The sequence below is a fragment of the Sorex fumeus genome, unplaced genomic scaffold (assembly GCF_029834395.1).
Source record: "Sorex fumeus unplaced genomic scaffold, SorFum_2.1 ptg000002l, whole genome shotgun sequence".
Classification (NCBI taxonomy): domain Eukaryota; kingdom Metazoa; phylum Chordata; class Mammalia; order Eulipotyphla; family Soricidae; genus Sorex; species Sorex fumeus.
Genome location: NW_026606059.1, coordinates 30,921,137 through 30,947,802, shown reverse-complemented (window position 1 = coordinate 30,947,802; position 26,666 = coordinate 30,921,137). Strand labels below are relative to the sequence as shown.

Genomic DNA, 26,666 nt, shown 5'->3' with positions numbered 1-26,666 from the left:
CAATGCACGTACGCTAGCATCAGATGCATCCATCGAGGACCTGATGGTACAAGCGCGAATGATCAAGTACGACATCATTGGTCTGACCGAGACAAGAAGGCACGAATCTCACCATGCTGTTTTCGAAACTGGAGAAGAATTGTTCCTCGGAACATGCGATAAAAGAGGTGTTGGAGGCGTCGGTGTCCTTGTCAATACAAACTTGGCCAAGAGCATTGATTCATTCGAATGCCTAACAACCCGAATCGGACGTTTACATTTGAATAGATGTGGCTCACTGCCTGCAGTTTCTATCTTCGTTGTCTACGCACCAACATCTCATTATGATGAAAGAGAAATCGAAAAGTTCTACATGGAGCTAGAGAAGTTCTATAAAGAAGACCACACCTTCTACAAGATCATTGTGGGTGATTTTAATGCCAAGATAGGACCGAGAAGATCAGCTGAAGAACTTCACATCGGGACCCATGGCCTAGAATGGAACAAACAGGGTGAGAGACTGTCTGAGTTCATCATGTCGACCAAGACCATTCATGGTAACTCACAGTTCCAGAAGGCAGAATCTAAACGATGGACATGGGAGTCTCCCGGTGGACGATTCCATAACGAAATAGACCACATCATATTCAATCGACGGTTTTGCCTGACTGATGTCGCTGTTGTCCCAAAATTTCGAACGGAATCAGACCACCATCTCCTTCGTGCAAAATTCTACTTCACAGAGCGGGGAGAAAGGGCTGCAAAGTTCAAAAAGAGAACTCCCAGAATGACCACCAACTGGGAACTCTTTGGTACTATTGCGGCAACATGGGAAGATGCCATTGTTGACAACATTGACGAGGAATACGATCGACTGGTTCAGCACCTCCATGAATGTGCGAGGAACGCCAAGAGAGAGATAGCCACAAAAAGTCGCCTATCTTCGAAAACTCTTGAGCTAATTCGCCAGCGTGGTTTGGCGCATGCCTCAGGCAACCGCAAGCTAACGTCCGAGCTTGCAAAGCAGTGCAGAGATGCGATCAAGGAAGACCTCAAAGAGAGAAGAGCAGAAGTACTGGTAGATGCGGCAGAAGCCGGGAAAAGTATTCGTAACGCCCGCCTGTCCTTCGCCAACTATAAGACCAAGATGACTGCCCTCCGACGTCCTGATGGATCCATCACATCCTCCAGAACGGCAATGGAGAAGATTATCCATGACTTCTACTCAAATCTCTTTGATAGCCATGTCCACTTGCCGACATACCAAATTCCACAGGATGGGTATGTCGTTCCCAACGTTCTCCCTTCCGAAATCCGACACGTCATTTCGTCGGTAAAGAAGCAAACAGCACCCGGCCCAGACAAGGTCAGACCTGAACACCTGAAGAACCTGCCGTCAGTACTCATCAATACACTGGCTCGGCTCTTCACTCGCTACCTGTCTGAATGCAAGGTTCCTTCTCAATGGAAAACCAGCAGGACCGTACTACTGTTCAAGAAGGGAGACATCCATGACATTGGCAACTATCGCCCGATCTGCCTATTGTCTGTCATCTACAAGTTGTTCACTCGAGTCATCCTGAATAGGATTGTCAGAACACTAGATGAAGGACAACCATGTGAGCAAGCAGGGTTCCGCAAAGGATTCAGCACCATCGACCATATCCACACGATAACCAAGCTCATTGAGGTTTCTCGGGAGTTCAAGATGCCGCTCTGCTTAACGTTCATTGATTTAAAGAAGGCCTTTGATTCTGTTGAGACGGAAGCGGTCATTGAAGCCCTAGCCAATCAGGGCATTCAAGCCCAATACATCAGGATCCTCCGTGAGCTGTATTGCGGATTCACTACCAGGATCTCACCATTCTACAAAGAAGTGATCGTTGATGTCAAGAGAGGGGTGCGGCAGGGTGATACCATTTCACCGAAACTCTTCAGTGCCACCCTCGAGAACATCATGCGACGACTGGAATGGGAAGGAATGGGAGTGAAGATAGATGGTCGGCAACTACACCACCTCCGCTTTGCTGATGACATTGTTTTAATAACACCAAACATCAGCCAAGCGGCACAAATGCTGGCCGACTTTGACCATGAGTGTGGAAAGGTAGGACTACAGCTGAATCTTACGAAGACAATGTTTATGAGAAACAGCCTTGTTCCTGACGCCCCATTTGCTCTCAATGGAACGACCATCTCCGAATGCAACAGCTATGTGTACCTAGGTCGAGAGGTCTACATGACAAATGATCTGGCACCCGAGCTGCGCAGGAGGAAGAGAGCGGCTTGCAACGCCTTCAAGAACGTCGAAGAAATAGCTAAGAGGACGAAGAACCTCCGGCTCCGGGCACATCTCTTTGATTCCACTGTTCTTCCTGCATTAACATATGCCTCAGAGACCTGGGCCCTACGCAAACAAGATGAGAACGCCATTCAGGTCTCCCAAAGAAGAATAGAAAGAGCTATGCTTGGAATATCACGTTTCATTCAAATGAGAGAACGAATCCGGAGTTCTGACATCCGTCGACGATCAAGGATCAGGGACGCTGTCTCATTTGCCAAGGTGTCGAAAATCAGATGGGCTGGTCACGTAATGAGATTTAAAGACGACCGTTGGACTAGAGCTGTTACTGATTGGATTCCACGGGATGTCAAGTGACCGCGTGGCCGCCCACCTACCAGATGGTCAGACTTCTTTGTCAAGATCATAAACGATCGGTTTGAGCTCTTCCATGTTCCCGGAGCGAAGAGATGCCATTGGGCTACACTAGCATGCGACAGGGACAAATGGAGACGTTACTGGCGCCCGCTCGAGCAAATCGACGACTAACGGGAAGTTAAGTGATTAAGTGATTAAGTGAATTATTCCTTCTAAGACACAATTTGGTTACTGCACCAATTTGTGTTTGCTCAGTATCTTGGTCATTGTATCTTAAAAACTTCATTTCTCTGAGTATCTCAGATTTCAAATCTTCTTGCTTTAAGCTTCAGGAATGTGTACAGCAGAACTAGTCAGTGTCCTCCCCACTCTTGGGCAAAATAAATAAATAAATAAATAAGGAATGAATAAATGGCCTCAGAAAAACTTCTCTATTGCCAAAACCATGTAACAGCTACACCATTTAAATATAAATAATAAAAATGAATCTGTCTGTGGAGTCCAGGCCAGTGTGCATTCCCACCAAAGCATAGGCAGTTTGTCCTCATCACAGCACTGCCAAAAAAGCCTTATCTTAATGATGTTTTTAGCTGCAGGTCTTATTCCCCCCCAAAAAACAAACAAACAAACAAACGAACAAACAAAAACATTTTTCTTGTATAATAGTCAATAGAAAAGAGGTCATAGATGCCTTAACAACTGTAGTGTTGCTACATAAGCTGGATTGAAATCAATCTTAATTTCATTGTGGTTTAACTGGATAGTATCCAAAAAAACACAAAGAGTATTTTCTAATACATCAATTTTACTCTGGTTTTTAGTGTTAGTCCTTTTAGGTAGTGATCTGAGGAATTAAAACAGTTGTGAGTGAAGCTACTTTTTATAGTTTTAAAAGAAAAGATCACTTTGAGCTTCCCTCTCCCTGTTTTTATAAGTAGTGCTATCTAGTAATCTAGTTTGAATATCACTAAACTTTTCCACATTTTATAAAATTACAGATTTATTGAAAATAATTATTTCAACATTGAATTGATATAACTAAATTGTATTCTTTTAGCAATTTATAGACATATACATATATATATATATATATATTACACTGTTGATTTAGCAGGATAAGGGTTAAATATATTATTTGCTCATCAGGTTTTTTCTTTTTAGGTAATATATTCTGCAAGAGTCTTTTATTTTCTAACCCAATTATGTAATACTTGGCTACCTTCATCTTACTAAATTGCAAATTGTTGCAAGATACCAGCATGACCATTGAAACTTGTAGTTATACCAGATTTAAGAAAACCTCACCTCATTTTATAAAACAAGTTGTAATATTTGCTAATTCTACAGCTTCAAAATAGTTTGGAATTTATTCAGAACTACCCTTGTTTTTTTTTTCATTTGAGAAAATATGGTCAATACCTAGTAATTCATTGAAATTTGTAGTTATATCAGATTTAACAAAACCTCACTTCATTATATAAAACAAGTTATAATATTTGCTAATTCTACAGCTTCAAAGTAGTTTGCAATTTATTCAAAATTACCCTTTCTTTTATTTGAGAAAATATGGTCAATACCTAGTTATTATTGAACTTTCATATTCCATATTTAATACTTATCAATTTTAATTTCTTACCAACACTATCTGTAATATTGGCATTTTAAATCTATTGAAGCATGCAAATTCTTGTGTTTTCCACTTATAAATTATGTTTTCCTTTTCATTCAAAAATATTAAAAAAATTGCTGGAGCGATAGCACAGCTGTAGGGCGTTTGCCTTGCAAGTGGCCAATATGGCCGGCCCAAGGTCGATTCCTCCGCCCCTCTCAGAGAGCCTGGCAAGCTACCCAGAGTGTCTCGCCTGCATGGCAAAGCCTGGCAAGCTACCCATGACATATTCAATATGCCAAACACAGTAACAATTGTCACAATGGAAACGTTACTGGGCCTGCTGGAGCGAATCGATGAACAACGGGAGGACAGTGACTACTAATGAAAAGTGTTGTTGGACTTTTCTATGATTATAAAGAGTGTTCTTTATGAATGTGTTCAATATTTTATAAAACAAAGATAGTGAGAACTATGCTGTAGCTAAAATTAGGAAGTTGGGTTCTAGAAATGGTATATTGGGAAGTGTGCTTGCCTTGCATATCGTGGATCTGGGCTTGATCCTTGGCATACAATATGGTTGCCCAACCCCTGCAAAAATGATCCCCAACTGCAGATCCTGATGTAAGTCCTGATCACCATAGGGTGTGACCCCAAGCTCTCCCCCCAAAAAATAGAAAGCTGTTTCATATATCTAAGTCCTTGGAAATAAGTGAATTAACTGCTTATTTTTATTACATTGATAATTTGATAATTATGATATAATTATGAAATATAATACATGTAGATTTATTTTATATATATGTGAATTTGTACTTATATAAATACATGCATATGTTAAAATATTGTTTTAATTGTTTTGATGAAATAGATAGCCTATAAGCTTTTTAAAAAAAATTTTATTAGTGAAACAACATGAGATACAGTTGTAGACTTACAAATCTTTGCGCTTGGGTTTCAGTTATACAATGATCAAGTACCCATCCCTCCACCAGTGCCCATTTTCCACCACCACAGATCCCAGTATCCCTCCCACCCCCCATCTCCCACGTCTCACCCTGCTTCTGTGGCAGGGCATTCCCTTTTGTTCTCTCTCTCCTTTTGGGTGCTGTGGTTTGCAAAAGAGATAGCTTATAAACTTTTTAAAGGATTTGACTCTTTGATTTGAAGCTATTCTTCTAAAGCAGTTCAATAATTGGTTCAATAATTGACCTGTTATTTGAAATAGTTGCTATTATAGTTAGTTAATGACCTGACTCTCTGTGCATGAGATGATAGCCACATGTAATCATATCCTGACATGTCTGGTCCTGAAAAGGGAAATCTGAATTCAAGTTGGACTGGTAAGGCAAAACTTCAAGGAAGATCTGAGAAGTAATAGGGTGGCAGAAAGTAGACTAACTTGAGGAGATCCTTGACCTGGGGTGTAAATATTATCTGTAGCATAAGAAGGAAAGCAGTGAAGCATGAAAACAATACATCATAACAGTAAAAAAAGACATTGCTTAGGGTGGCATGAATTTAAGGATTATCTCTGGAGCAAGACTTTATGCTTCAACTTGATTCAAAGATGAGTTACCAAAGGATTTTCAGTAAAGGAAATGCCCTATGAGATATATTTTAGAAAGATCTACCAGGTTTGATGAGGGCAGTACAAGACTTAAGTAATTCTATGAGGAAAGGAAGGAAGAAGACCCTAATGATAGAGGGGGCAGGTCTAGTTATCAAATCCTGCCAGGGTCAAAGCATCACTCTGATACATGAATGAGTTTCCTTCTGTTCTGTAGGAGAAATACAATATGTACATTTTAAACTGTCTAGGCTTATGTCACTATTTGGATGTTATGGGTTTGTTCATCAAAAGTATAAATTAAGTGTTAATATGTTAGTTTATGAAGTTGTAATAACACTGGTGAAAACATGGAATCGTCTGGGCTTAGCAGCTAGGGTTTATTTTGCTGATATTGAATAGATTGCCCCGGCTGGAGCGATAGCACAGCAGTAGGGCGTTTGTCTTACAAGCGGCCAACATGGCCGACCCGAGTTCGATTCCTCCACCCCTGTTGGTAGAGCCTGGCAAGCTACCAAGAGTATCTTGCCCACACGGCAGAGCCTGGCAAGCTACCCATGATGTATTCGATATGCCAAACACAGTAACAACAAGTCTCATGATGGAGACGTTACTGGGCCCGCTCAAGCAAATCCATGAACAATGGGACCGTGACCATGAATAGATTGTCTAAGAAGATTTACTTAAGTGGCTTCTATTTGAGGCCAGAGAAATACTACATGAGCTCAGGTGCTTGTATGTGGCACACCTGGGTTTGTTCCCTGTTATTGCATGTTGCACTGTCAGGAGTCACCCCAAGTATAAAGCCAGGAGTAAGCCATAAGAACTTCTGGGTATGGCCTCCATTAAAAAATAAGTTTTCTGTTTGTGAGGTGACAACTAGGAGTATAAAGGTATCTGACCATAGAAATTTTGATTTTTAAATTTTCTTCCACCTAGTTACTGTGTCTCAGGTTTTTTTTTTTGTATCAAGTAGGGACCTTGGTTTAATTATAAGTAATTTCTATTTCCTTATTCTACTAATACTTATCTTAAATGTAGTATTATATTCTGCCACTTTATATAAACTGTAAACAGGAATTAATTACTTTAACCTAAAGAAAAAACATTCCTTAAGAAATAGACTGTAGTTTTCTTACTGTGGAAAGTGATCTATCAATTTGAATTTCTACGTTATCCTACTCTACTTGAAATTACCAAGTATCTTGAGGAAAAAACAAATAAGCAAACAAAATATTGCCAGAAAGTCATTTCTATAAATCACTATTACTGTTTTTTGCTTCATTTCCTGTACACCCACACTCACTGCTTAGTAACACTAGGGAAGATGGAAGATGTTACTTTAGGTCCCTCTTGGAGCTTACAAACATGTGTCTTTCCTGCTTGTTTCTGTGCCTCTTTGCTTTTTCAGCCCTGGAGAAACCCATATTCTCTCTTAATATATACTTCCTTGTTCTCCCCTAAAATATTCCTTGAGCAAATTTCAATAAGAACTATTGTTTAACCAAATTTAAAAATAGTGACTTTATTTAGTGTAGATACAGATGAAGTCTTTTTTTTTCCTGATTTTGGGTCACACTTGGCTGTGCTCAGTGCTTACTCCTGCCTGGCTCTGTGCTCAGGGAACAATATGAGGGAATCTGGGTTCAAACCTGGGCTGGCCATGAGCAAAGCAAGTGCCTGCCTCCTGTACTGTCTCTTCAGCCCCACTCATGAGATCTTTTTGTCCTATGTGCTTTAGCTGCTGTTAGGCCGTGGATATGGGTTTACTGTTGATTTTTTTCAAATCCAACATGACAGTTCAGCCAAACTTATAATGAGATGTTTAAAGGTCAATTAAATGTTAATTCATATTCAGAGACAAATTGTTGTAAATTTATTTTTAGGCCAACAATGCGAATGCAAAACAATGGTATGTTTTATAGGAAGTATGTGTATGTTTCAACCATTTGCAACAGTATTGGATTGATGTCAGTATATTTTCACTTATTGCAGATTAGATAATGCACTCTCAGCATATTCTATTATTTGTCCTGGTTGTGCAATTATATACTTGAGAATTAATCTTTATATGCTTGGGTATATTTTTTATTTCTGATGGTTAGATGAGTAATCTAGTAATGTTGAATAGATGGAATGTATGAAAGAAATGTTTAGAATATAAAATTAAAATCACACCTTGAATATTTGATTTAGAGTTGATAATTATTTAGGAATTCTTTTTATTGCTTTAGGAACTTTGACAATATTTTTTGGTATAGAGAAAAGAAGTGATAATATTGTTTGGGTGTTGAATTTTATATATTAGTGTTGCAAATTTAAAATCATTCATTATGAGCACTGATCGAATTAAAATATAAAAATATTTTATGTTTTTAATTTACATGTATTTGGCAAAAGGATTTTGAGGAATTTAATATTTTTTGGAACTTTTGTTAATTAAATTGCTATAATATTATTTTTAAATTGTTTATTATATATCACATTTTTTATTACCTTAATTGTCAGCTGACTTCCACAGTAGTGGACACATTGTTATTAATGGATGGAAAATACATAACACAGCAAAAAATAAATGGTTTGTGTGTATGGCAAAAACTCCAGAAGAAAAACATGAATGGTTTGAAGCTATCTTGAAAGAAAGAGAACGGCGAAAAGGTGGGTATATGAATTGGGAGATTTTGTACATTATGAAGATTCAATTTGAGCAAGAAAGCAGATAATAGATCAAAGTTATGCAGATGTATAAAAGATGTGTATGCATGTTCACTTGGACTTTTTGAAATGTGATGTAAGCTTCACACTCAAATACTTTTTGAATAGTTCCAATATTAGTTCATTGAAGAAAAGAGAAGTATGATATTATTGGTAAGAATTGTCTTTTTAAAATAGTTCAGAAAGCAAAGATTTTTAAGGAACATCTCAGTGTGCTATGCCTACTGTAACAGAAGACTAAAGATTGAGTGTCCTCTAAACAACAAAGATTTATTTTCACGAGTCTGAAGGGTGGGAATATTAGTGGCCACTGAGGTCATTTCTTCCTTAGACAAACAGCTTCTCACTGTCCTCACTTGGTAGAGGAGACAGAGCGCTTTCTGGGGTTTCCGTTGAAGGAACCACGGTCCTATCACAAGGCTCCCCACTCTTTACCTAGAAGTGCCACCTCCCCACACCACCATTAGCTCTCCACATATGGATTTTGGGGTCAAGAAGTAGTTCAGACTATACCAAAGAGTTTTTGCTTGCTTTAACATATTTTTGAATTCTATGATACAACATTATTACCATATTTACAATATTATCACAGTTTTCTTTAACAAAGACAAACCTTTCAGAATCAGAGAAAAGGAGAGTTCATTAGACTGATCACATGCTTTGCACATGGGAAGCCTGGATTGAACGCTGTATGTTTTCCTGAGCACTGTGGGGTGAGGGGGCAGTAACCTTCAGGCATGGAGTCTGGAGTGATCCCCAGAGCACTTCTCAGTGTGGCCCCCAAAACGAGCTTCTTCTTTCCTCAAAAGAAAAGTTTGTGTAATGCAGAGTTGTAGGTAGTCTAACCATATTCTGAAAATTTCTAGACCAAATCTGTAATTAGCATCTGAATTATAGATGGAAATACTTCAGATATATATTAACTTCCCTGACTGGGAATCGAACCCGGGCCATGGCAGTGAAAACAGTAAATCCTACCCACTAGACCACCGGGCTGGAGCGATAGCACAGCTGACCTGGCCTACCCATGTTCGATTCCTTCGCCCCTCTCGGAGAGCCGGGCAAGCTACTGAGAGTATCTTACCTGAACAGCAAAGCCTGGCAAGCTACCCATGACGTATTCAATTTGCCAAACACAGGAACAACATGTTAGTTTCACAATGAAGATATTACTGGGCCCGCTCGAGCAAATCGATGAACAACAGAAGGACAGTGCTATGGACAGTGCTACAGTGCTATATATTAACTTACAAAAATCCATAGAATGTTATAATGAATATAGTGTAATAAAACCTGACAAGGGGTGACTCACATGAGGAGTTCTAGTTGAAATTTGCTTCATGTTTTAAGAAATATTTTTAAAATATTAATATTTTAAAATCTTAAAAGCTATTTGATCTGACAAAGTTTTAATTGCATGAAGTATATCTGCAACTATAGTTATTTCTGCATTTCACTTAAGAAGTAAAAATGCTTGATAGCTACACATTCCTTTATCAGTTACAGAGAAAAGCATTTATTTTTTCCCATAAATATCTAGAAATAAAGAAAACATCTTATTGTTGATGAAATCAAGGAATGTTAAAGAGCCTCTCTCTTAATTTCAGATATTTTCCCTTAAAGAATGTATAAAATCTGTAAGTTGATTAAAATATTCACAGAACATATTTAATAAGAATTCTGAAACATTTTAAGTAGTTTGTTAGTTGAACTTCAATGAAATACCAGAGAGAAAATTTTAAAACAAAGATTATGAATATATGACAAAATTTTTCTGGACCTAGCAGTCAGCTTAAATAGCATGGTGAATTGTTAAAAGGCAAGCAGAATTTTTCTTCAAGTTGGCTGAAGAACTTGATTTTCTTTTTGAGATAGTTTTGTTTATAAAGACAAAGAAAAATGGAAAGACCAAAAACAATGGAAGGAAGGAAAGAGCGAGAGAGGAAGGAAAGAAGATTCGACGTTTATGTTAACAGGCTGTTCTCCATGTATTCACTCTATTGATGACAATAGAGTGGATTTTTAAGAACAAGTTTTATAAATAAAACATTAAAAAGAATTCAGTTACTTTTTTTCTGATCAGATCCTCTTCTGATCAGAGATTTCAAAGATTTTAACTTAGGTACCAAACTCTAATCTTGGTTTCCAGCTTGGTTTCTATTCTCACAGATTCACTTTCACTTCTGTGCTACTCTTTTCTGCATCTTCATATCTAGGCTGATTCTCCTTTCTCCCGATCCTCACACTCTTGAATTCAGTTCATCTCTGAACTTTGGACGCTCCTTGAACATAGAAACACAGTCAGCTCAGTGGTGACTTCTGCCAGTCTCAACCCTGTCCTCAGCAGTTTTCTCCTAAGCCTCCTCTGAGGCCTCTTCATCCATCCACCCTGATCTTCTTTCTCTTCTATATGCTTAAGTTTAATTCACCCCCTCATATATTTCTGAACTTCATATTTTTTGGCAGTTCTTTTTTTTAAATTTTTTTATTGAATCACCTGAGAGGCTTCCACAGCTGTTCATGATTGGATTTCAGTCCTAAAGTATTCCAACACCCATTCCTCCACCAGTGTACATTTCACAGCACCAGTGTCCCCAGGTTCCCTCTCATCACCCCTCACCCCTCACCCACTGCCTGCCTCTGTGGCAGGCACGTTTCTTTTCTCTGTCTCTCTCTCTCTGTCTCTCTCTGTTGCTCTGTCTCTGTCTCTCTGTCTCTGTCTCTGTCTCTCTCTCTGTCTCTCTCTCTCCTTTTGAGCATTGTGTTTGCAATATTGATACTGAAAGGTTATCAAGAATATCCCTTACCTACTATTAACCCTCAGCTCTTGTCCAGCATGATCATTCCCAGCTATTGTCACAGCTGTCTCTTCTCTATCTTATCTATCCTTACTTTGGACAACCTGGCAGGCTACCAAATGTAACCTGCCCACATGGCAGAGTCTGGAAAACTCCCCGTGGTGTACCCAATATGCCAAATACCAGTAACAATGATGGGTCTCATTCTCCTAACCCTGAAAGAGCCTCGAATATGACACTTTTTAAAATATCAGGGCTAGGGCGAAGGAGATGTTACTGGTGCCTGCTTGAGGCAATTGACGAACAACAGGATGATCGTGATCGTGATCGTGATCTATCCTCTATCCTCAGTCCTACACACACTTGTGGTTAGTTCCAACCATTGATCAGTCCTCCTAACCCCTGTTTTCTCTGGTCATGGATATTATTCTTCTAATATATATATCATAATACAATATTATATATAGTCTTCTTATATATATATAGGTTTTTTATATCATATATATAGGGTTTTTTTTTTTTTGGTAGTTCTTGCCATGGTTTTCAAGGGGATGAAGTTTTGGTGTTAACTCTTTACAATCTAATTCTTTAAAAAGTGATGACCTTTTAGTTTGCTGCAGGGTCCTTGGAGCTTTATTTTCAGAGCAGCAAAACTTCCTTTTTGCTCTAACCTGCCTCTCCCCTCTCTCCAGATAAAGCTGTAATAGTCACCAAAATCTAGGGCAAACATGTGTGGAACGTGGAGGTAGAGAACCCCACCTCACCCACTAGCGTTTCCCCTGAGTCCTGCTGCTTCGCCTGTAACCCAGGGCTCTGCCTGTCGGGTGCCTCACCAATTCTGCTATTGTGGGACTTTATCATTTCTTGAAAATCCTCCTCAGGGCTGAGCACATAGGCATCATTCTGTGAAATCTTTCTCAGATGAGGTGACGTACTCAGAATGAGCCTCTCCTGTGTCATTGTTTCCTCCGTGGCTATCCCCAGTGTTCTCAGGCCTAGCTATACCCATCTGCAAAAGGCGCCTCAGGAGCTGAGATAGAATGCTTGTTCCTTCACTGACCCAAATCATGTACCTTTGAGGCAGAGTTTTCTCAGAGGTGCCATCTGGTTCCTGAATTCTTCTAGAAGCTCACACGTGAGCTTCTGAAAAGTCAGGGTAGAGCACTGTATCCACAGCTCCCAACACAGGTAGAGAAGCAGTAAATGTTTGTTTTAAAGAAGACCTGAGTGAATGAAGAGGCTTTAACTGTTGGTTCTTTTGTTTGATTTTTGGGAAGTTTAAAGTTAGGAATGGAATTACCTATTCTCTGTTTGATTTTTGTCAGGTTTAAAGTTAGGAATGGAGCAAGACACCTGGGTAATGATTTCTGAACAAGGTGAAAAACTTTATAAATTGATGTGCAAACAAGGAAATCTCATCAAAGACAGAAAAAGAAAACTGACTACATTCCCGAAATGTTTCCTTGGAAGGTAGGATTGGGAGTGTGGGGTCTGTTGTATATGCATTTCTTTCATGTTTTCACTATCATTTGTTTAATTGTTGGCTTTTAAAAAATGTTCCTATGGGAAGATGACAACGATTTGGCTTATAAAAGTGAGATACTGGGTTGTGGGGGAAGGGTGTGTGGTGGGAGAATGAAGAGATGGTCTAGAAATGACATAAGGTCACTGGTGGGCAGTCTTGGGTACGGTGGTGGCAGTGGAGGTAGCTTTATACTTCACCCATTAGTATTAGCATTGCTGTAACTGTGTTGCCTAAACTAAAATCATTAAAAAATTAAAGTTGAAGTAGGAAAGGAAGTTTTATCTGTTGGCCTTCCAGATTTACTCTCCATTTCTCCTGGTTCTGGGCTGGAGTGGTAGCACAGCGGTAGGGCATTTGCCTTGCACGCAGCCAGCCCGGCTGAGCCGGGTTCAATTCCTCTGCCCCTTCTCGGAGAGCCCGGCAAGCTACCGAGAGTATCTCGCCTGCACGGCAGAGCCTGGCAAGCTACCCGTGATGTATTCGATATGCCAAAACACAGTAACAACAAAGTCTCCAATGGAGACGTTACTGGGCCCGCTTGAGCAAATCGAAGAACAACGGGAGGACAGTGGTTTTTTTTTTTTATTATTTTATAGTATATCTATGAGCCCTGGCCCCCACTTGAAACTTTATTTTGCCAAAGATCTATACCACAGGTGAGCCCTGCCAGAAACATTTCAGATCCATTGTATGGTAGATTTTGAATGAACTTTTGATTGTTGTGTATTCAGAATCCTTTACCATTTCCCAGTATTTGGGGTGGGGGGTGCACAGTGGAAGGGTTAGAGTCTCCCTTGGCAGTGCTGAGGGCTTAGTCCTGGTTCTGTGCTCAGAGATCATTCCTGATAGTCTCTGGGCACCATAATTCCTAATTTAATTAGGAATTAAACCAGGGTCGACTGCATGGAGGGCAAAGGCCTTGCCCCCCGTGCTGTTTCTCAGGCACTCTGATTTAGTTACATGATCCGATATGGGGTTATAACCTATAGGGTAGCATGCTTGGAGGTAGAGAATCATTCTTTCTGCATGATGACAAGAGGGTTTTTATATAGGAAGGGACCTGAAGCAGCCTGGCTATGGCTGGGTGCCAGAATGGTTAACGAATTCTTCTGTAAGCTGGTCCTCCAATGAATCTGGAGATCTAAACAAAGATTTCTGACGAGTGGCTCAGCCTGCACTTCATCATCTTTGTAATGGGGGAAGAACAAAATAAGAGAAATAGTCTCTTGATTCTCAGCAGTTCCTGCCTGCCCAAAAGTGTTTGCTGATTTTGATTTTTGTGGGCTTCTTTTTGTGAGAGGTGAATAGTAGGTATGAGGATGTCCCCAGAGAAGCTCTGAGACTATTCCTGCTTCTGAGCTCAGGAGTGGCAGGATGTAAAATCAAGCACTTTAAGCTCTGTTCTGTCTCTCTGACCTTTAACTTGTAATGCTTGACTCCTGCTCTTAATTTCATTGGAGTCAATTTCCACAGGGTTGATGAGAGAATTGAACAGAAAATTCATGTCCTAAGAGCAAAATAGAACTTGGGATCTGGGGAAGGTAGGCAGAAGGTCTTGTGGAAGGGAGAGTCTGACAAAGATCTCCGTGCTGGACCTGAAAGCCCAGAAAAACTAGAGCTCTGAACAGCTGAGATCTAAGCTGTCAATTATAATTTTGCTAGCAGTGTGGGGAATGACGAGTCTTAAAAAAGTGAGATGGTGAGGGGTCAGAGACAGAGACATAAGCAAGGCCTGGGTTGCTAGTATAGAGCAGATTCCCAGGTGTACTTTGTTTTCTGTAGACTGTTGTGCAGCTAGGGCTGGAGCGATGCACAGTGGGTAGGGCATTTGCCTTGCACGTGGCTGACCTGGGTTCAATTCCTCTGTCCCGCTCGGAGACCCCAGCAAGCTACCAAGAGTATCCCACCCGCACGGCAGAGCCTGGCAAGCTACCCGTGGCCTATTCGATATGCCAAACACAGTAACAAGTCTCACAATGGACTATTGGAGACATTACTGGTGCCCGCTCGAGGAACTCAATGAGCAATGGGACGATAGTGCTACAGTGCTAAAGTTGTACAGTTAGGGCTGGAGCATGTGAAGTTTGCTGGTTTGTGCTGAGGAGTACCTGAGGGAAGGGAACTGCCTTTAGGTAGCTCTACCTAGGCCAGGCTTTCTCTTTCGGCCATCTTTCTTCTTTCTGACATTTATTTCTAATCCTCAAACACTTAGGAGTTAAAAACCTTTATATTGAGGAACAGCAGAATTTAACATGCTCGAGTCTATAGAACTAGTAAAAGTCAATATAAAATCAATAAAAGTAGCGGGTGTTGTTGTTCGGAGTCTAGACTTCACCATTGAACTGTCGCCTTGCATCTCTAGTCCTGCTGCGGGGTACTGGAGAGATTCGAGGGAGCTAACTTTCCCTTTCTGCTCTCCCAGCCAGGGCGAAGGGGGGCTTATCAGTCTCAGCTCCCTTATGTTCTTAGCCCTGCAGTCTTAGCTCTCTGGAGCTCTAGCTCACAGCTACTCTCCACCCGTTTAGGAAAATTTTGGCCAGGAAACCATCATGTTTGCACACTTTGGAGTCTCTTCTTGACTGTGGTATGGTGATCCTCATTGTGGGCCACACACCTGACTGCGAGCTAGTTTTGCCAGGTTCCCAGTTTCCCAGGGGGCAGCTGTTGTGCAGAGAAAGCAGTTGGGAACTTAGAAGTCCCGTGTTGTGACATAGACACTATTTCTTCCAACACCGTTTGTACAAGTTTGGTTTTTATTTATTCATTTATTTATTTAGTATTTTCTTAAGTAGGATATGTCTCCTTACTCTACTTACTGGAGAGTCACTTCAAGCGATGTATGACTCTTTACCAGTTTAATATATATTTGCCATGTAGTCACCAGAAGTCCTTTTTGCAGTGAGCAAATATTTTCACAAAGTTTGCTAAGTCTTCATGATACAGAAGATACCTTACCTTCATCAGATTTCTAGGGGAACAGAACTAGAAATTAACTCAAGGCCAGTTTATTTCCTTTTGAAGGAAGAGTGGTTTTGTTACTCCTCAGGTGTTTGCAGTGCTAAGTTGCAGTGATATGTAAAGCAGACCCTGAGCGTCTGATGCAGGAGTGCCTCCAGAATGCGGGCTATGTTAGTGTGGCCTTTTCAACCCCACCACTGCGTTATAGACTCTGATATCATTTCTCTCTGGATCAAGATTCTTTTTCAGTTTTGATAGGATCTTCTCATGACTTGAGTGGATACCAAAACCAAGTCTATAGCAAAGGTGCCCTACTGAGTCTATTCCTTACTTTCCTTTCCTACCCCGCTCTACCTCAGCCGATACTCTTAATTCACAATAGTATTGAAAATGTGCTGGTAGGATCTCTCTTTCCAAAAAGGCTCAAGAGGCTTTTTCTAGGCTGCTCAGAATAGGCATTTTTAAGTACAGATCACCTTGGTATATGAAATGAAGGTCAACTGAGGTTCTGTGAACTCTGAGAAACTTTCACCTTGACTTAAAGCATACAAATATACAAGATTTAGGGACAACTCCAGAAAAAAGCTTTTTATAAAGGAAACCTTTCTTAAGGCAAGGTTTTATCATATGAGTCATCCCATCCTTGCTGGGTGAAAAGTCCTCCTGTTTTGTAATTACCCCTTCTTTTACTATAACCCCCCACCCCATTTTTCTTAGAATTCACCACCACAGACATTTTCTGTATAAGGATTACTAAATAATGTGATATGTGATATGACTTGCTTTGTTTTTCCAGCCTCAGAAGAAGTCACAGTAACAGGGAATGTTCCCCCGTGTCCTGACATGCTCTTTCCCTCATGTCAGTTGACACCATCAGGAATCTACTGACCTCAGAACAGAGAATTAGGCCCTGTCCATATGCTACCCATTTGAATCCAGTTGTCACTTAACAAGCACTCACAGTATACTGGGCACTGTGCTGAATTCCTGACTTTTATCAGCTCATTTAATCCTGGGTCAGCATTATGAGGTTGGTATTATTTCTATGTTATTGAGAAAGCATCCGAGGTTCAGAGAGCTACATTTGGTAATCCAACTCCAACACAGCTGATAGAAACAGAAATAGGGTTTGAATCCAAGTTATCTCATTGTAAAGCATAATGATCTTAACCTTTATATTTTCCTTTATTTTCTTTCTTCTAGGTAGTTCCTATTTAATTTAACAATAAACATTCTCCTAACAACTCTTTCTTCCTTAGAAATGTCCTTTTTACACTATATTTCCTGTTTTAGAATATCATGGTCATTGGTTATTTGACCACATGGGTAGCTTTGGGTTTTGAAGTTAATGGAAAAGTAATTCCTGTACTTTCTATGACTTTGCTTCTCTGCTGCTCCATAAGAACAAAACCGTTTTTTCAAGGTGTATACATTGCTTTAAATAAAAGTTTTTAAAGTTAGATTTAAAAAAGTTGTCATTTCATCTAGTTTTTTTTTAAATTTAAAAACGTTTATTTTGTGATTTACAAAGTTTTAAATAGAATGTATTTGACATTCAGTGTCTCCTCTCCAAACCCAATTCATGTCTGAGTGTCTCTATCACTGACCAAGACCCTTCCTCTCCTGCCTTCCTAGAAAATCAATTAAAAAATATATTAGAGTTTGATTCATATGGTTATAGTACTGTTGTCTTCTTCTGGTTTTGATGTACATAGTTACCTCACCTTGAACCACCAAAATTGCCAAGACCTTTGACCAGTGTCCTGTTTTCACCAGTTTCCCTCCTCATTTCCTACCTGTTTTCCTTATCCCCCTCTCCCCTCGCACTTTTGCTGGCATTTATTCTCATTTCTATAATCCAAGGCCAAGGGTTTGCCATCATTTGATAAAGTAACAAGGCAAGAGACTAGAAAAGGTAGATTTTTGTGTAGTATGCCTATGACAACGAATTTTATTGTTAAAAAAGTTCTGTATTTAGTGTTCTCTAAATGATTGATCTTAATCATCAATCTAAAAAAATGCTGCAAGTGCTAAGTGTTGTAAGACAGGAAGTCTTGGAGGATTGAGAGATGGCTCAGTGGGCAGAGCACATTCTTTGCATGCAGAAGGCCTGTGTTTGTGTTCACTGGAGAACTGAACACAGAGATGGTAAAAAGCCCCTGAGCACTATCAGGTGATGTAACTCAAAAAAACGATCTGGGATTCGTGGTGGTGGGAAATGGGCACTGGTGGAGGGATGGGTATTTGATCATTGTATGGTTGAGACCCAAGCACAAAATTTGTGGGTCTACAGCTGTACCTCATGGTGTATCACTAGTAAAAATTAAAATAAATAAATAAATGTTATTAAAAGCCAAAAAATATCATCTTTATGTATGATGCCTGAGATGCTGAGATGTGAGCTGGAAACCTTTGGCCTTTCAATCAAAGAGATATAAATGTTCGAAACAGTACTGTTTGGGTACAGTAATTCTTTGGGATGCCAGTTAGATATAGCAATGAATTAATCCAAGATGTGATATTTTAAAAAAGTGTAGTATTTTTAAATGTCTTTTGTGTGGTTTAATTTCCCATTGCTGTAAAAGTACTTCCCACACACTTTGTGGCTTAAAACAACACCCTCTGCAGTTTGTCATTCACTAAGTCAGGAGTCCAGGGAGACAGTCTTTTATTTTTTTATTATTTATTTATTTATTTATTTATTGCTTTTTGGGTCATGCCTGGCGATGCTCAGGGGTTACTCCTGACTCTGCACTCAGGACTTATTCTTGGCGGTGCTCGGGGGACCATATGGGATGCTGGGAATCGAACCTGGGTCAGACTTGTGGAAGGCAAACACTCTACCCGCTGTGCTATCACTTCAGCCCCACACATTTGCTTTTTTACATACGTGTAGAAACCTTATAAAGAAATTTGTGCTAAAAATGTCCCTTTATCACTCTTAGATGTCCAAATAAGATGTACAGTTTTGGTTATTATGAATATATCAACACAGCTTTCCTAGGAGAGGAACCAATTTAAATAACTGTGGACCAATCATATGTGAAAAAAGTTTAGATATTCTGCTCTATATTGAGATTCCTTACACAGCTACCTGATGAATTCATGGCACTGAGAGGTTTCGTGGGATAGAATTAGCACTGTTTTTCTTTTGCAGTGAATTTGTGTCCTGGTTGCTGGAAATTGGGGAAATCCACAGGCCTGAGGAAGGTGTACACTTGGGTCAAGCATTGCTGGAAAATGGAATCATCCATCATGGTATATACTTTATTAATTATGTCTCTAATTCATCCACAAGCTGCATATTTCTTAATTTTATTGATCAGTTTATAATGATTCTACACACTACAGAATGCTTCTGTTTTATTCAAGATCATTTTGGAGCTGAGCTTAGGATGGTATATTAATGTTGATATGAACAAACTGCAGGGGTTGGGCTATTGCTCAGGGGTAGAGCACGCTCCTTGCATATGTAAAACACTTGATTCCCAGCTTGATCCCTACCTTCCCCACCACCACACACATATACACACTCAAATGAGTGACTAAAACATAGGTGGCATTAGAATAGGTAAGTGCTGTAGATTATGGAGGAAGCAGTGTCGTATTCTATCCAGAATATTTGAGAATGTTCTGTAAGGGAAATGGAATTAACCTTGGTATTGTAGACTAAATATAAGGTTAACAAGAACAGAAGTCAGAAGAACAATTCACCCTATAGGTATGATAACACTCTGTCATGGGAGTGGACAGACTAAAAGTGATTTCTGGCATATCTGGCACAGAGACTTGTGTAGCAGATAGAGCACTTCATGCATGATATAGCAGGGAGGTGCACAGTGTGGTGAAATAGGCACTGTCATAGATATTGGTTCCAAAGGATCAGAGAAACTGATCAATGTCATAACAAAGGAATAACCAGAACTTGGTTGTAGAGCTTTTGACTCCAGCATTGTTGCATGTGGAGTGGAGAGATTACAAGTTACAGAGAGTGGTGGATCATGAGGCCGGCACCTTCTCCTTGAGGAAAAGGAGGAGGGCAGCGTCCATCATGGCTACAAGAGTGGCCAATTTAATGAGATTTTGGAGACCCTGAAACAGCAATTTGTTACCCATAAAGTAATAAGAGCAAGAGGAGATGATTCAGAAATTTCTATCGAGATAAAATAGTTGACTCGGGGGGGTATGGTGCCGCCAGCAGGTCAATCTGTACCTGTGAGTTGAGTGCATCAGCACCCTGATGGCGCATTCAGGCTTCCAGATACCCCAAAATTGCTGCTGTGTCTTTGGCCAGACCGCAAAGACTTGGGGCAAATTTTACCAAGAAAGTAAACGGTCCAAAGTTAGGTATGTGGGAGACACACCCACAAACCACCTCCAGCTCAGCTATATAACTAGAGGCATGGCCTCTCTATTTCCTGATCGAACTGCTTAATGGCCATGATCCCAGAGACTCAGAAACAAATCTTGAAACCCAACAACTCTTGGCAGAAATGTTTCTGATCCCTGTAGTAGGTTACTGGCGCCAGGCCAACCCAGGTGGGAATAGGTTTTGTGCCTTGGCCTGTTCCCCATGGCGACCCGGTGGCCACCATCTTCTAGAGGCCACTGGACAGTCAGGTTTGGGCCTGCAGTGACGAGACATGCAGGGCCTCACGGGATGGGGGTGGAACTGGTCCTGTCCTCCCCGTTCCAACGAGACCCCGAGTCGTCACCCATGAATAGCCTCTCTGGCTCCTGATCAAGCTGCTTAATGGCCATGATCCCAGAGACTCAGAAACAAATCTCGAAACCCAGCGACTTTTGGCAGAAATGCATCCAGACCCCTGTAGCACTGTTCTCCTGTTGTTTGTTGATTTGCTCAAGAGGGCACCAGTAACATCTCCATTGTGAGACTTGTTGTTACTGTTTTTGGCAAATTGTATACCCATAGGGAGCTTACCAGGCTCTGCTATATGGGCGGGATACTCTCGGTATCTTGTGGGTTCTCTGACAGGGATGGAGGAATCGAATACAGGTTGGCCGCATGCTCTCCAGTTGGAGAGATAAAACAACAGGTAGGGCGTTTGCATTGCACTCGTCCAAGTTGGGTTTGATTCCCAACATCCTATATGGTACCCGAGCACTGCCAGGAGTAATTCCTGAGTTGCAGAGCCAGGAGTAACCCCTCTGTATCTCTGGGTGTGGCTCAAAAAGAAAACAAAGAAAATCCCTTATCTATAAATTAATTATATTAATGAAAGTAATCAGTATATAGAGATATATGTATAATCAAAACTTACAGTCCTATCAGCATATAATAATCAAAACAGTAACAAAATTTGTATCATCAAATGAAATTTTTGAGAGTTGTCAATTTGAGTGAGTTTAAAACTTTATTAATGACAAATGGAATAATTTTCTTAAGTTTAACAAACATGGATGTTACCAGTTAAAATTTACCTGAATGTTACTAGATGATTTTTTAAAATAATCTATGTGCAACTTTTCTGTTTCTCTAGAAATATTTAGTATATTCTAAAATGAGCTAAGCTGAGTTTGTCTTATAACATTTTCTCTTTTTGACTCTGGGGTGTTTGTTCTAGAAGTACATTATAGAAAAGTATGGTTTTATTCTCCCCCATCTTTATTTTTTGTTTTGTTTTGTTTTTAAACTTCTCAGTTGTCACCTCTGCAGGACACTTCCTGAGATGTTTGACCTGGTGATGCAGGCTTGACAGTTTAATGCTGGGGCCTTGGGAATGAATTTAGAATTTCAAGTAGATCTGAAATGTGCTCTGGCCCTTTGGGTTATCTCCCCAGCCGTAAGGGAACGTTTATTCCCAGAGCTGCCAAGGGTCCAGATGTAGGAAGAGGAAATTCTTTCAAGACCTAGATTACTTTTGAATCATCCTCTTACTCCTTCTTTTATAGTTTATATTTATTTGGTTATTGTGCAACATTCAGATGTACTCAGGGCCAACCTCTGTCTCTGTATTCAGGAATCACTTCTGGTGAGACTCAGGGGACAATATAGGGCATCAGGGATCAATCCCAGGTTGGTGGCATGCAAGGCAAGTGCCTTACTAGCAGTACTATCTCTATGTCCCCTCATTTTTTTATATTTTAGTAAATGTGTTCTTCATACAACATAAGGTATAGTGTTTATTTCTATAGTAAATTGGGTTCTTGAAATTGAAGTCATGAAGAATGAAATTTTTACTTACTTTATAATAAGACGATGATTATTATTTTGTTTAAAGGCAAAGGCCCAGGTAAATACATGTAAATCCATTGTAAGTTAGGACAGTCTATAGCTGGAATAGAATTTATTCTGTCTATTCATGAGCATAGTCTTCTAGAGACTCATCTAGTTTCTAACTTCCAATCAAAAAGGTGCAGAGATAGGGCGCCAACTCTGTTTATTCTGTTCAAATGTTTCTCACCATATTTTTTTTAAAAAATTTATTAGTGAGGCACCATGAGGTACAGTTGTAGACTTACAAATTTTGTGCTTGGGTTTCAATTATACAATGATCAACTACCCATCCCTCCACCAGTGCCCATTTCCCACCACCACGGATCCCAGTATCCCTCCCACCCCCCGTTCCCCTCATCCCACCCTGCCTCTGTGGCAGGACATTCCCCTCTGTTCTCTCTCTCCTTTTGGATGTTGTGGTTTGCAAAAGAGGCATTGAGTGGCAATCATGTTTGGTCTGTAGTCTACTTTCAGCATGCTTCTCCCATTCTGGGGGGATCCTCCCAACACCCTTTATTTGGTACTCCCTTCTCTATCTGAGCTGCCTTTTCCCCTAGCATGTGTGGGTGGCTGGCCTCCAAGCCATGGGCCAAAATTCCTGGTACTAATCTCGGCCATTCTTGGGTGTTAGTCTCCTATTTTGTTACTTTATGTTCCCCAGATGAATGCAATCTTTCTATGTCTGTCCCTCTCTTTCTGACTCATTTCGCTTAACATGATACTTTCCATGTAGTACCACTTGTATATAAATTTCATGACTTCATTAATTGCCTCCTTATACAAGAGAGGAGATAACCTGAGATCCGTATTTCTGAAATGTATCAGAATAGGAGCATTTCAGTTCTGATCTCTTATTTCCATTACTTTAGACAGCGCTTTTCTCTAACAATAGAATTTTGAAAAGCAGTAGATGAATTCTGTATTGAAATTTATGGCTGGAGCGATAGCACAGCGGGTAGGGCGTTTGCCTTACAAGCAGCCAACATGGCCGACCCGAGTTCTATTCCTCCGCCCCTCTCGGAGAGCCCGGCAAGCTACCGAGAGTATTCGATATGCCAGACACAGTAACAACAAAGTCTCCAATGGAGACGTTACTGGGCCCGCTCGAGCAAATCGACGATCAACGGGAGGGCCTTTACCTTTACCTTTACCTTAAAAAATATTAGTATCACTGAGCATCTAATTTGGGAGAATGTGCATCATTCTAAACAGGTATTACCATCTTTCTGTTTGATGCAACTTAATTTTAGTAGATTGTACCATAATTGTTACTAGGTTTACATATAATGCTACCCTTATAACTAGAAATGCATATTTTAAGTGGCTGAAATGAACTGATTACAGATTTCTCCAGTTTGGGGGTTAAGAGAACATATTATGCAAGTTCAAATTAATAATTTTGTTAGAATGTAGAAATATGTGCCAAACATATTTGTTTCATTACTATGTGACTGAAGAAGCATTTTAATAAAAATAGAAATTCTAAAATAAAGTTGAATGAACCATCTGCTTTAAAGAGAGCAATAAAAAAAGGTTCAGTACTATTGCTGTTATTCATATGACAAATGTTGAGAATTTTAGAAGAGAAAACTTTGCTATATTTACTGTACCAGGAATCCTTGAGTGGAGAAAACTATATATTGATAATACTTATTTTGTTTAACTCCACTCTTTGTATTGTAAATATTTATGTGAGAATTCAGAGATCTCATTGTGATAGCATTGGTATGCTTAAGATGACTTGTATAAGTTCAAAAGAGTTTATATTTAAATTATTAAAAGTTTTGCAAGTTGATCCTTAAACACAGCTATTATTAAAATTCAATTATGGAAATTTATAAGCTCATAAATTATATTGTGAACACTGGTGCAGTCTTAAAACTTATCCCTTTCTAATTATTTTACTATGTTTTATTACTGTCTATGCTTTAGTATTATTTGTATCTATTATTTCTATTGATCAAAATACAAAATAATGCATTTCCCTGTGTTTCAAGAGTATTGTTTCTAATAGTCTGAAATTAGTCTTTGTGGAGTTATTTATGCCATGGGAGTTGGCAAAGGCTGTAGATAAATCTCTTACCCAAATCACCTAGAGAACCAGTTGCTAACCAAAATTTTTCAGTACATCTTTAATTGGATCACATAAGTATTTAAAAGTTTATACTTTAATAAGTTGAGTGGAGTGATTGTTGGTATTTGTGACTGCATCTCAATAGGGTGCCCAGTCTATTGCTGCTCAAGGTCACTAGAACTGCACCACAGCCACTGTGGCTTGTCCTTGATGCCATCAGTCTTACAGGCACTCATCACAAATTCCCAGCAGTCCCTCAGGACCACACAAACTCAGAGTCACAGTCACTGCTTGGAATGTGTTATCAGGTGCGCCTGATTCCCATGGGCCTGGCCAAACTAGGACTATCAGTCCCAGTTCTTTTGTCAATTTACCACAATAAAGCCAATCAGATTAGTGCCTTTGACCTCCCTCTGGTGGGGGTAGGTCGAAGAGAGTGAGATGAACAAACACAGACGGAGACAAACAGTCAAGGACTGTCCAAACTTTGGGGTCGCTGAGGAAGCCATGTGTGAGTTCACAGGATGGCTATTCAACACAATATTGCTCCCTCACCCTGATGCCCAACATAGAGGCCTTTGTTTAAGTTGATGGAGACATTGAGGACAATTAGTAAGCACATCAAAATTCAGTGGGTACAATAAGATTTGGAGACAACCCAGATGTCTAATGAGAGATGAGTGGATAAAGAAGTCATAGTATATGTTCAATGGGGTAATATTGTTTATTTTGTTTGTTTTGTTTTGGGCCCATACCTTGTGGTGCTCAGGGCTTACTCCCAGTTCTGTGTTAGGGGACCAGATGGGATGCTGGGGATTGAACCATTTCAGCTTCCTGAAAGGCAAGCGCCTTACCCACTGTACTATTGCTTCAACCCTCAATGGAATACTCTTAAGAAAAGATAAAATTTTACCTTTTGATACAACACAGATGGAACTGGAGGGGCTCATGCTTAGTGAAATAATTCAGAAGGGGAAATACAAATAATAATCTCACAGGGGTGGGGGCAGCTAAAAAACCAAAACATAACAGACTGAGAGATGGACTAACCTTAATGGACTGAGCATGTGTTTTGTATGCAAGGTGCCTGGGTTTGATTCCTGGTGCTAGTGGTCCTTCTAGTATCACCAGGAGTCCTGAGCATCTCTGGGTATAGCCCCAGACCAAAGAACAACTAAAATATCTGCTCAAACAAACCATTACCCCATAGGTTCCCAAATTAACGGTCTCTTTGCAGAAAAATAGTATCCCTGAAATTCTACCTTCTTTAAGAAAAAAATCAGAAAATACCTCCTGGATCTTTCCAGAGTCCTCTGGTGGTAGTGGTATCAGCCACTTAGGAAATACTACTTTAGACACCTATCCCAGGATTGAATTTACTTGGATGCATCGAGGGGACTAAAAGGCTAAAAGGGTCCCTTGGACTATGGTGGAGGGAGATTCGCAGTTTTGTTGTGGTAAAGTCAAATGTACTCTAAAGGCAAATGAGTACTTATAGCATTGTTACTGCTATGAAAATAAATTCTAGAAAAAAGATAGTGTGAAACAGTGTAGTCACAATTTGACTTTAATCAAGCTGGTTTGGAAAAACAAACCCTGTTTTCTGTGGAATGAAGTTGAGGGAATAGATCTGGAAGTGGAATTGTTTGGTTTTTATCTGAATCAATATTGAGTCTCACGCTAACCCAAGACAAATTATCAGTGTTCTAAGAGTTTTCTTTTCAGAGATGCACTGCACTTTGTGTAGGTTAATACACCACTGATAGTGGGAGACACAACATGTTTTGAAATATTAAGATAAGAATTCATTTCAGTGAATCTTAAGGAATGAAAATGGGGGTTACGTGATTATATAGGAAAAAGAAATAGATCATTTTGAAACATGTCATGGCATTTCAGAATCTTTGCCTGATTTGGTCTTTCACTGTTTTTTTCTGGTTTGGCTTTAAACAAGGGAGCAAATGCCTAAACCCGTATTGTTTATCTTTTTTGTGCAGCAATCCTGTCTCAATGTTTTGGCCAATCCATTAACATGGTTTGGTTAGATTGTGATAAAATAGCAGAATTTTTACATACTTGTATGTGTACATGTGCTATATTTGTGTATTAAAATGGGGTGGGGGCATTGCAGAGAAAGAATACGAGGTTTAAAGTACACATTTTGCATGCAGCTGGCCTCAGTTAGATCCCTGGCAGCACATGGATGCCCAAGCACTGCTGGTTGTGATCCCAGAGGCCAACTAGGAGCACTAGGTTAGCCTGGGGAATCCCCAGGACTGTAGTACCCTCCCAGCAATGCATTCCTGGGCTTTTGCATCAGTCCATCAACACAGAGTGTCCTTAGCAGAGACACCAGGCTTTCCCCTCCACCCTCAGATTTTGTTTTGGCTTCTTTTTTAGATTCTCCAAATTTAGTTTTTGAGGATTAATTCTGACAGCTTTTCCCCCCAAACACTTTCTTAGCACCCATACATACACACATGCACACACACACACAAAAAAAAAATAGAAGGAAAGAAAAGAAAAAAGATTAAGTAAAAA

At 39.8% G+C, this 26,666-nt stretch overlaps 1 protein-coding gene across 1 annotated transcript in view; it reads left to right on the top strand.

Moving 5' to 3' along the window:
* The window catches only part of PREX2 (phosphatidylinositol-3,4,5-trisphosphate dependent Rac exchange factor 2), a 297,562-nt gene that overhangs the window by 111,721 nt on the left and 159,175 nt on the right, over positions 1–26,666 (top strand). The window contains exons 9-11 of the mRNA XM_056130599.1: positions 8,326–8,475; positions 12,656–12,800; positions 18,971–19,071. Of these exons, the coding sequence (XP_055986574.1) occupies positions 8,326–8,475; positions 12,656–12,800; positions 18,971–19,071 (396 nt within the window). The remainder of the gene's footprint in view (positions 1–8,325; positions 8,476–12,655; positions 12,801–18,970; positions 19,072–26,666) is intronic.